This window comes from Zophobas morio, unplaced genomic scaffold (genome assembly GCF_036711695.1).
Source record: "Zophobas morio isolate AGI-343-1 ecotype UQ-CSIRO unplaced genomic scaffold, CSIRO_AGI_Zmor_V1 ptg000002l, whole genome shotgun sequence".
NCBI classification, from domain to species: domain Eukaryota; kingdom Metazoa; phylum Arthropoda; class Insecta; order Coleoptera; family Tenebrionidae; genus Zophobas; species Zophobas morio.
In genome coordinates this window covers 8,494,185-8,505,609 of record NW_026972107.1, presented here as the reverse complement: position 1 = coordinate 8,505,609, position 11,425 = coordinate 8,494,185, and the positions used below count along the sequence as shown (strand labels likewise).

Sequence of the window (11,425 nt, the reverse complement as noted above, 5' to 3'; positions counted from 1 at the left end):
TTGACAAGTAGATGGGGTGAATGACATTTGCACATTGAACTATTTCGAATAATATTGCCAAACGAAAATCATGATTAAATAAACAGTTTGGGGTAATTACAGACGCGTTGTAGAAGTGCAAATAACCCTTTCAACCTTGACCACTTTTTTTGTGAATAAATAGTGATAGTAGTTTTTGTGTCGTAGACCCGCTGTCGTAGAAAGTGTCAGTCGGCGAAAAATCCATTATGGCCGCAGCCAAAAGAAAATAGAGCGTAAATATGTAACATATTTTTTAAAACGCATAAAGTACAAACCGTTAATTTTAAGCAACAATGTCTTGTGATAAAAACTACTAATTCCTACTCTCTTGGCAGTTTTTCTCAGATTATTTTAGGTTAAGTTGATTCGACAAAATGAGCAAATTTGCGGACTATTTCGTAATTTGTGGCCTGGATTTGAATTCAGGCTTGGAACCGGACAAATTCTCAGGTATTGTGTATAGTTGTAGCGATGTGTGACCCCCTGCTCCCGTTTTCTTGCAGAGGACAACCTACATGTATCCCCTCTGGAACGATCATACAAATGCAAAGTCTTAGCCCACTACCCCGAAAGCGTGCCTCATAACCCTTTCGACGCTTCAGCAGTTTGCATGGTGAGTGAAAACACACCCGAAACCGTCATAACCAAAAGTTGCAGTTTTGCTTGCCACAAGGGTTGAAATTCCGTACTCAGAAACACTCAGTGACTCAAGCGCCTATTTTCCATTCGTTTCTCATAACGAGGGAGGACGGGAAGCGCTGCTACGGCTTTAGTTTAGTGTTCTATGAAGAAGTTAAAAATAGAGACATCTGCAATGCTATGCAAACGCTCCAAGTACGTTATCAGTTTTTTTAAAACTCAAATTAAATTTAATGTTATTGTAGGCTATGTATATCACAGAATTATCAAGTGGGTTAAAAGTCAGGGCTGTGCAAAATGCGCAGAACCAGGGACCTCAATCAAGGTCGCTACCTCGCCACTTTAAACTCAGTACACACAATCCCAGTGGAGCAGCTTTAACTTATTATGATATATCCAAAGACAAGCTTTTTGTTTCAAAAAGTATAAACATAATCTCCCAGACTGCGTACGTTCAAGCGTGTAAAACCTTTCTCGAGAATCTCTTTAGATGTGTACCTAAAAGAACAGCTTCTGCCGTTGGTTTAAGCATTGAAAGCTATGTGTTTAATCTTCTCTATGAAATGCAGCTGCCGTCTCCTGGCAAAAGCTTACTGATCTCTCTACCTCCATGTGACCCCCATTTACCTCTAACTACTGCAGTTCTGCAATGTCCTGCGCCCCCTCTGGAACTCCCCCATTTAGACTATCCCTTAAGACTGATGTTCCTCTGGCTAGGAGTCGATATAGTTGTACAAATATTCACCTGTCTGCTTTTGGAAAATCAAATTCTGATTAGAAGTACAGATTGCCAGAGGTTGATGGTGGTGGCTGAAGGGATCACTTCGTTGTTGTTTCCTTTCACGTGGCCCCACGTCTACGTGCCCATTTTGCCTGCCTCGCTTCACCATTTTTTAGACGCCCCTGTACCTTTTGTAATGGGGTTGTACGCCTCTTCTGAAAATATTAAAGTCGCTTCTGAAGCGTCTCTTTGCTATGTTGACTTAGACAAGTGTAAAGTTCAAAGACCTGAAGAGACCGCTACTTTTCCGCACTTGGAGGCGTTCACGGCGGAGATTTGGTCAGCTCTGGACAAATATGGAGTGCATGTGCCGAATTCGGAAAACACTAGGAATAGCCAAGTAAGAAATTTGATGATTTCTAAAAAAAATTGTTAATTTCAATTTTTTTCAGGAAATCATGTCTCGTAGTTGCACCCTCCCCGGCCGCCCCCAAAACCGCCGCAAGCTCTCTATCCACGACACCCTCGACGGCGACCGCCCGCCCTCCCCCCCGGGCTCAGCGCGTTCCGAAGCCCTCCAACGAATCGCCGACATCGTAAGACGTACAGGGGTGGCTTTGGACCAAAACGAGACCACCCAGCCCACCGACTCCTACATCGAGGACTTGCGTTTCAACAATTCGATCCGCGAGATTTTCCTCAATCGCTTCGTGCACATTTTCCAGTCGTACGAGAATTTCGTGATTTTCCCGAATCAGGACAAAGACGATTGGTTCAATAACAGAGATTCCATGCAGAATTTCGATAAAGCGTCGTTTTTGTCGGACCAACCCGAGCAGCACCGGCTGTTCCTGTGGCGGTTTCTCGAATCGCAGATGTTTGCCACACTGATCGACAATAAGATTTTATCGACTTGGGGCGAGGTTGACAATAATTTGCTTATTTTTGATAACCGGATTAAGCTTCTCAAGCAGCGGTATGGCGGCGAAAATTTGATAAGGTCGCTGTGTTACGAGCCGTGCACTTCGGCGCATGATACGCAGAAGCTGCTGGAACGGAGGTTGACGAATCCGGACTTTGAGTCGCCCCAGCCGAAGGAAATTATGATCGTTAGGGCGAATATTAGTCGGTATTTTCCGCTTCTGGATAAAGAGGTTTTGAATAAAACGCCAGTGGTGAATAAGGGGAGTATTCCGAGAGCTAGCGCGTTGCGGAAAGGGTTAGCTTTTGCGCGCCACCCTCATTTAGCCGCTGATAAAAGCAATAAAAGCGAAGATATGTCGCCGGCTTTGATAGCGCAAGCTAATTGGACCTTTGTGGAAAAGCTACTCAAAGACTGTAAGGCTAAGACGAAGAGGATGCTCTTGGCGAAGCTAGGGGCTGAAGGGGTGACCTTGTCTAGTAATAACGCAGCGGACAACTTCGGAGCCGTCGAAGAAAACACTTTAGTGGCTTCACTGTGTGAATTTTTGGAAAGAGTGTGGTCGCACGGTCTTCAGCGTAAAAAAGGCAAGTCGGCTTTGTGGTCCCACTTGATGATTTATCAAGAGATACATCAGCTCGAAAAAATCGAAAATAAATATTTGAACCCGCATGACCACAGAGGGGAGTTGCCGCTTTTGCCGCAGTCGCTTCTGTTCGACGTGGGGTAAGAAATTAAATTGATCTTGTTTTTGATAAATATGTTTTCTTTTTAGTAACATACAAGCGATGACTGACGTCAAAACCGGCATCGGCATGGCCAAGGCGTGGGTGCGTCTGGCCTTAGAAAAAAAGCAGCTTTCGAAACACCTCCGCTCTCTCCTTTATGACCAATCGATCCTCCGCAGCCAATACAAGCGCTCCGCTTTCCTCCGCTGCGAAGAAGAAAAGGAACAATTTCTCTACCACTTGTTGTCTTTGAACGCCGTGGATTATTTTTGTTTCACCAGTACATACGCCACCACTGTGATACCTTACCGTATTGTGATAGCCCCAAATAAAAAAGGAGCAACGACTTCGGCCAACGCATGGGTCGTGCTTTCGGGTACCCTGTCCGAAACAATTCGCATTCCAGTACCAAAATCCAGTTTGAGCTTTGAGTACAAACATCATAATTTAGGAGTTTTGACGACTTTACGGATAGGTCATGACAATTCAGGGTTGTACGCGAAGTGGATGATTGACTACGTTCTAGTGAGGAACGAGATCACTGGCCACACATACAAGTAAATTTGGTTATAATTGTATTATAAATTAGTGTTGGATGTGTTGTAGATTTCCGTGCGGGCGGTGGCTAGGAAGAGGCGTGGACGACAGCTCCACCGAGCGTCTATTGGTGGGGAACCTCCTCCCCACTCAAGTCGAAGGGGAGGAGCTTAACCAAACCGGGAGCATAGGGCGTACGCCTCCTCGATGCAGGTCTCCAGGACCGCCCCGTACCGAGCTTAAACAATCCCAAATTCAACACATGTTGGGGGATTGTGTCAATAACATAGTTAAGTGGCACTACCGGCGAAACTCCGAACGAAATACGACTCTGACGGCCCTCCTGTGTGGGGAGAACGGTTTGGTTCATTGTTTGGAGAATGTTTTTCTTATGGGGTTTAAATCGGCGAGGTTATTCGTGGGGAAAAATTACGTTTGGGATTATTTTGGTAATTGAGGTTAGGTGGTATATAACTTGGTTAATTGGGTGTTTTAGTGCGCGTAAAGGAACAATTCGAGACAGAGCTAATGGAGGAGAGCACCGGGAGTCGCACTGCCAGTTTAGAACGTAACCATCAGCTAACTGTAGCTGTTTGGAGGTGTTACTGTCATTTAATTGACGAGATTATGTGTACTAGTAAAGCGCTGGGGAAGGATGGGAAGTTCCAGCTGTTCATTTGTCTAAGTGTCAGGTGAATGCTCAATCTTGATCTGGATTGGGGGCGGGGTTTAAAGTGAAGTACCGCCTGTCATTTTTTAAGTACACGCTTTTGACAGCGGTAGTTTGCTTTAAGCGCCAGAAGGGGTTTGACTTATGATTTTTTATGTAGGGAACACTTGTTGCACCGGATGCTGGTGCCGATGGCGTCATGTAAAGTGACTTTGGAAATGTACGAAGAAGGGTCGTTTCTGCGAAATAGGGGTTTGTTGACGTTTCTTCGCCAGATTTTATTGCCTCTGGACGAGTTGGATGTCGTTCTTGAAAATTCAGTAACTCATGGGATTTCATCGCCTTCATCTCACGTCTAATTTTTCTAGTCTTTTCAATTTGCCGTTGATATTATTTGGAGTGATATTGTGTATATATTTTTGTAAGTTTGTAAATATTCTTTAAAATGGCCTAAATCATTTATAGAAAGACTATTCCTGTAACCTTGCCAAAGCTACATCTAGTATTTTGTATAATTTGAGCAGTGATGTTTATTTTTGTATTGATCAAACGAGTGCACGGAGCGTCTTCCGACTTTTTATTTTATTACTGTTGTTTTCGTAAGTTGTGTTTTGAGCAGAGTTTAATTTTCCTTTTTGCTTTCTTAGCCATGACGTCGAATGGAACGGTTGAATTTCGTGAGTTGATTGTGATAATGTAAGAAACGTGAAATTATTTTGATGTTAACCCATTGTTGTGATACGTGTTGGGGTGAAGTGCGCCCCCGAAACCCGACAAAGCCAAAGTAGTTTCGCAACCTATAAAAAACTCGTTAATTCTAGTGAATTCCGTTAGATGAGATTGTAATTAAGTTGTAATAATAAATTCCATGTAAACAAGTTTGGTTTGTTTTGATTTCCGCGCGTGTTTTTGAAGGTCGTCAAAGATGGCGCTGGCCCATTGTTGGTGAACTGGTAAAATGGCGGACTAAAGTTTGGTGGCTAAACGATGTCGTAAATACGCAAATGACCGAATTAATTATGAATGTTTTTAGTTTCTCTTCCCTAAACTCACGTGTTTCGTGCACAGGAGTTGTGCCGGCGTCGTCGTTTTAATTTTGTGTTGTTTGTTTTCGTACTTTGTGCTTGGTGCAACTTCAAAGACATGGAGCCATATTTACCAAGACCGAACAAGGGCCGTTATTGCTGAGGAGGAATTTTCTCAATGAGAAGTAAGTGCGCGGTTCGGCGGGTCCGGGGCCGCCTGCGGCGGGCGCTCGCGGCGGAAGGCCGCCGAGCGACCGCCAGCCTCATGTCAGAGGTCACGATAGCGGCTTCTTATTGGCCCCCAGACAGGAATTTCCGCCCGTCAAGGTTAGCATTGCCCAATTTTCGATTGTTTGCAGATGGGATGGCTAAGCAACTGTTAGGAGACAGGCATGGATCCCGTGGGGCCATGGTCGGCGTACGCCTCCTATAACCGGCTGGCGGGGGTGCAGGGCGACCACCACCTCCCGACGAGCGGCGCGCCGCCGACCACCACCGCCCAGCTGCTGCCCGGCGGTTTCCTCTCCCCCACGCCGGTGGGCTACGAGACCGTCTTCAGCCCGCTGTTCCACCACGCGGGCTCCAAGCCCGCCGCCCACTATGTCACCCAGCACCGGGCGCTGGCCTCCAAGCAGCCCGACGGCGACTACCACCAGCAGCCCTTCTTCGAGCAGGGCGCCGGCTGGCAGCAGAACAGCCCCTTCGGCATTCTGCCGCACGAGAGCGTGGTGCCGACATCAACGGCGAAGGCGGCGACGTACGAAAACTTCAACGCACACTTTGCGGCCGCCCAGACGCTCAACCACATAAACTCGCAGCTGGCGGCGGCCAAGACCGCCGTCACCAGGGCGCAGAGCCCCGCCGCCACCGCCAAGCCCTCGCAACCCACGGGCACGTTCTTCCAAGCCACCTTTGCCGACACCGCCACCACCAAATCCTTTACTTCCTCCAATTCTAATATCCAGTCTTGCATTGTTTCTTCCCCGTCGAATTCCGCCGTCTCCAAGGAGTACCGGGTGCCGCAGGCACCCAGGGCTTACCTCACTTCCCCCAACGCGCAAAGACCCATCAAGCAGACCGCCCCCCAGATACAGACGAAAGCGCAAACGAAAATCTACTCAGAGCTTAACAATCAGAATGACAGACAGAGAAACAACGAAGAGCCTCAGAGCCAGTCTTCTCCCATTAGTTTTTCCATTATGGACGCCCCTGGGAGGATTAACTACTCGGGTAAACGCACCCCCCAGTTCCAAAACTCCAACTATCGCCACTATCCGCAGAACGCTTCTACCGAGCAAGATTTTCAAAGGCCTAAGAGCGGTTCGGATTACAACTCGAACGGACCGGATTGTAACGTGGTCGTACCGCGTAGACCCAGCCCCCTCCAAGCCCATTCTCAGGCTTCTCCGCTTGGCCACGCCCCTAGCCCCGCCTACCCGATGTATAACAGCCCAATGAACTCAATCTCCTCCCCCCAACAAACTTCCAATCAAGTGACACCTCCTTCTCCGTTGGACGTTTCGGTTCCGCGCCCCACCTCCCAAACGACGAACGTAGCGTATCCTTCGGTCATCACCCGTGCGTTAAACACCTCCGAAAAGACTTTTCCGGAAAGGTACGAACGACAACAAAATAATCAGAACTGTTGGGAAGAGCGGCAGCAAGCGAGAAAATTTCAGGCCGGTGCACAGCCTAATAGTTACAATGCAGTGGCGGAACAACGAGTGGGACAACCGGGGTATTTTGACTCGAATAGCGGGCACCAGGTGACGCTGCAGGACTTATCGAGTTGTCGGGGCGATCCCATGAGTATTGTAAAAAATCTACAACAGCAACAACAGAGCTGTCAGGTGCCACAAGTTGAAGTCAAAGTGGAAGTTAAGCCTCAGGTTAAGCGCAGGAAAAGCACGGAGAAGCCGCAGCCGCCGGTGGCGGCGGACGTTCCCAGGGTACCGCCACCGGCGCATAGCACGGGGGCGCAGAACCAACAACAAAACGGGGCCTACTTCGATTTTGATAGGTAAGTAGTAAATGCAGTTGGTATCAGTTGTGTCAATCCTGTTTTCGTTAACATTATTTCTGAACATATTTAGACTAGTTCGTCACATTTTTTCTACATCCAAGTAGGCAGTGATTGTTCCGCCTCTTTCAAAGTGTGTAACTATAATGGCAACGATAGTTCAAGTGTCATAATTATTTTGATATTAATTCAAACTTCAGTAATGTCCACTATTACTAAGAAGTGGCAAACGTCACAGGTCACTAGATGTCCGAAACATTCGTGAAATCCTCATTTTTGTTAGTACAAGTAGCGCTTTCCCAACAGGTGGAACTTGCCGCCTCCGACGTCGAAAATTTTCACAACGCAGACTATCCACCAACAGCACCAAGGTCTGATGGTGCCGCACCCCCACGGCCACCATCCGCCGCCGCCGTTGCCATATTTCGCACCTTTTCATTTACCTCCTCACCCTGCAGAGTTTCCAAGCACCGTCGAATTACCGCCTATCAACAACTACTCGGACCAGAATGCTCAACCGACCCCCGCGCAATTCCAGCCGCAAGAAGACCAGCCTAAAGTCGTAGTCCCCAACATCGAAGAAGAATTGAATTTCTTGTCGCATGGAACAACGAGAGCACCGACCAATAACGTGGTGAACAAGCCACCGAATTCTCTGTCGAAAGACAAACCGAACGGGCCTGGATCCGGGTTCATGAGTAGTTACCTTAAGTTTCTTCAAGGAGAGAGGGACAGTTCGCCGCCTCCGATTTCCAGAGGGAACAGGAAACAGACGTGGACGAGGTCGAAGCCGCAGATCAACAACGAGGATAAGCCCGAGAGTAACGGGACGGTTGCAATAGCGCCGCCGCCGCCGCCGGTTGTGACGAGGTTGTCCCAGGGGGACCCCCAGGATGATCCTAGGTACTTTCCTTTGCCGAAAGAGAGGAAAAGGAATAGCTTTGATAGTGATAGTGATGGGATCACGTCTGACGATGATTTCTTCAATAATAAAAAATTTAACAATCAGGGTAGTGATAGGAAGGAGAAGAGTAGGAAAAAGTCGACGAAGAGCGGCGACAAGAAGAGGATCAAGAAGCCGCCGAAAGAGAAGAGTAAAGAGAAGGAGGAAGAGGTGATACCGAGGAGGGAGTCGACGAAGAGAGCGGCGAAAGAAAAGACTAATTTCCAGCACCTTATTAAAGCCGATGATGATATTGAAGAGCCGCCGGAGTTTCAGGACTCGGATTCGGATCCTGCGTGGACACCTCAAGCCACGAAGGAAGACGGTGAAGAAATTGTTCCTATTTCGAAGAAGTGTCGCAAATCCGGGACGAAGAAAAAGAGAAATCTTATTACGGCAGCTGCACAGGGAGCAGGGATACAAGAGATTGATGGCTACGTCAGCGATGGGAACCCCAAGAAAAGTAGAAGTAAGTCTAGTTATATCTGTGTTATGTAACAAAAATATTTTGATTACTTTTACATTACATACACATTACAGGTAGTAAAAGTAATAAACAGAACGCACCTCCAACTTTAGAAGATAACATTGCCGCCTCCTTGTCTAATAATACTTTGATTACGCATGACGAAAATCCATTCAAGGTGATTTTTTTTTTCTTGTTTGTACTCACGGTATTGATTGCGTTTTTTTAGCCGGGTGAGTTTGTCGTAATTAGATCGGAACTTGGTCAAGACTGGCCTGCTATCTGGAGGGTAGATGGTAAAACTTTGCTCCAGAAATACGAGCCGTTCGAGCAGAATGGGCTAACATTGTACAGAAATATCTCAACGGTTGGTACCATTTGTGTGTCACGTACTTTAACACTCTTTATTTACACACTTGAGATAAGTTGCACAGCCACTTTAACTATTTCTAGACTTTCTAAGCCGCCCAAAACTTGCACTTACCTTTAGCTTATTTTATAATAAGCCGCCTTTCAGTATACGTCCTGGACCCCCGAGAGCAGAAAGCAATACGTCCCGATCCCAGTCCGCTACAAATGCCAGACCCCGATCGAAACCATCGTCGAGTTCTTACGTAACGAAATGACCGTCATCGACACCGACTACCAGCAAAAATGCATGAAAGACTGTGAAGGCTACCAAGACAATTTCGAAGTGTACATACAAACGTTGATTTCGCAAGCCTTGGATAGCAATTTTTTGACGGAGATCTTCCAAGAAAAAGGTAGTATCGAGTCGTCAGCCGCCATTGTCGTTACTCAATTTTTCAACAGATGAGTACTTCTTGTCGAACGTGAAAATGATAGACGACATCACAGACAGCAAAAAGAAAAAACTTCTGTCGCTTCTGCGGTGGCCACCCGCGGTCCAGGCGGCCGTGTGCACGTGGCCATGCTTCAATGTGATACGAGAAGTCAACCCGTCGGATGCCCACGCAAAGACCTGTGCGGCGTGCGGGAGGATGGAGGTGGCGGTGAGGGTGCTGATGTACGGACAGCCGTACAACTCGACGACGCTGGAGGGGTGCCAGCCAGACCCCAAGGCCATGAACGAGAAAGTGAGTTGGGCGGACCGCGGACTAAACTTTTGTATTGATTGGCTGGGGCTAAAATTTGTTTTTAATGCAGAATAGCTAAAATGGGCTACTAGACTATAAAGTTGTAAGTAGGGTCAGTCGTAAAAAAATTTGGTAGTTTGTTTGTGAAAAGTTGGAGGTGGATTTGTTAGAGATTTCCAGAAAGGAAAGAATAGAAATCATTTACTATGTTGGAAACATAAAATCAAAACCTGTTCATGTTAATTAAAAAATATTATAGTTTCCTTGTACGTGCGTAGATAATCGTCTTTATTATCATGCCTATAATTTACTTGTTTTTTTGGCCTATTTAATTTGTTTATGTCATTAATAGTCATTGATATATGAGTGAAAATTCAACTATAATGAACAAACAACACCTTTTTGAACACTGGAGGTCGAATTATATTATGAAATATTTTTTCTGGCAAAAGTGTTTATTGTACGTGGAAACACGAATTCATTTCTAGGTCAAGTGTAGGTTTATCACTTAAGTTTTGGTAGCCAAAGTTCCAGTTTTAGATTTTTATTTACAATCGTAGTTTTTAAAACACAAATTTATCAGTAGTTTTTGGAATACAACAAACTTATCATGTTTTAATTTTTTTTACTTCTAATAATAATATCTCGGGTTAAATGTCATCTAAAATCCTTTTGATGATCTATTTTTAAATTAAATTTTGTAAATCCCCAGTGTATTTGCGTTTTATCGTACAACTTATTGTAATATAGGTACGTCAATGGTGGCCATTTCCGAATCGACTCTTTACACGAATGTAACCGATCGTTCGGCGCATTTCTCGAAAAAGATAACCCTAGCACCACCAAATTTTTCGACAACTGATTATTATTTTTAAATCTATGTAGCCAAGCAACCAGCGAGTTTACCGGACTTTATCGAGTTGTGTAAATTGTCGTTTTAGGATTTAGATGGGTGTAATGAAAGACTGAAGTATTTTTTTTTTGCAGAACTTCTTGATGTGTCGGATATGTGCGGCTCGCGTAGAACTGTCGAATAAAGTGACTCATCAAAAATACTTGATGTATATCGAATGTGCGAAACGTGTAGGTGAAAAACGGACTAGTGATCCAAATAAGGATACAACTTGTATATTAAATGAACTGTTGGCAGATGAGCATTGGTTGAATCAGGTAAGTTAGGAGGTCGTCGTGGTCGTGTGTTTCATTTCTGTGTTTCAGTTGTTTTTGGAGGTACGTACTTCATGGGCGGAAATCGACTGTATAGAATACAGTTCAAAAATGAAAAATAATTCAGTGTACACGCAGTGATGTTTTTAATTTAAGTAAAAAAACAGACTTACTTAAATCTAAGGACTTTTAAGAAATATCAAAATTGTGTATATTATATTTGATGAGAGTTTATATACAAATAAAAAATGTATTGTTTTAATTATGTAATGAATATAGTTTAGCCAAGACTAGGAAGATAATTTTTTATTAGTAATGGTTACTCGCCATGTCATGCTGTGCATTTCGTTGTGCTCGACTTTCGATTGTAAAAAAAAGTGATATTGTTTATTATATTCTTACAGAACTGGTGATCTTTCCGAGCACACCTCTCAATAAAACGTTTTTGACATTTTGTAAAAATTTTTAC

At 45.0% G+C, this 11,425-nt stretch overlaps 2 protein-coding genes across 4 annotated transcripts; both read left to right on the top strand.

The window, feature by feature from the left end:
• The first annotated feature begins 23 nt into the window (after window positions 1-23).
• On the top strand, window positions 24-5,117 carry LOC135126979 (DENN domain-containing protein 5B). The gene is made up of 9 exons (XM_064053255.1): window positions 24-471; window positions 525-634; window positions 679-855; window positions 906-1,781; window positions 1,834-3,029; window positions 3,079-3,588; window positions 3,638-4,017; window positions 4,065-4,260; window positions 4,399-5,117. The coding sequence occupies exons 1-9, from the start codon at window positions 396-398 to the stop codon at window positions 4,595-4,597; spliced, it is 3,720 nt and encodes a 1,239-aa protein (XP_063909325.1). The 5' UTR covers window positions 24-395; the 3' UTR covers window positions 4,598-5,117.
• Window positions 5,118-5,167: 50 nt separating this feature from the next.
• LOC135126961 (uncharacterized) lies at window positions 5,168-11,218 on the top strand. 3 transcript variants are annotated; one of them, XM_064053226.1, is made up of 10 exons: window positions 5,168-5,214; window positions 5,272-5,448; window positions 5,623-7,283; window positions 7,590-8,695; window positions 8,767-8,870; window positions 8,922-9,059; window positions 9,210-9,456; window positions 9,506-9,789; window positions 10,777-10,959; window positions 11,008-11,218. In XM_064053226.1, exons 3-10 carry the CDS (start codon window positions 5,656-5,658, stop codon window positions 11,095-11,097), a joined length of 3,780 nt encoding a protein of 1,259 aa, XP_063909296.1. In that variant the 5' UTR covers window positions 5,168-5,214; window positions 5,272-5,448; window positions 5,623-5,655; the 3' UTR covers window positions 11,098-11,218. The 3 variants fall into 3 exon arrangements, with proteins under 3 accessions (XP_063909296.1, XP_063909311.1, XP_063909303.1); XM_064053233.1 differs by having other exon boundaries at window positions 5,192-5,209; XM_064053241.1 differs by having other exon boundaries at window positions 5,178-5,448; window positions 7,590-8,699; window positions 8,771-8,870.
• Window positions 11,219-11,425: the final 207 nt, after the last annotated feature.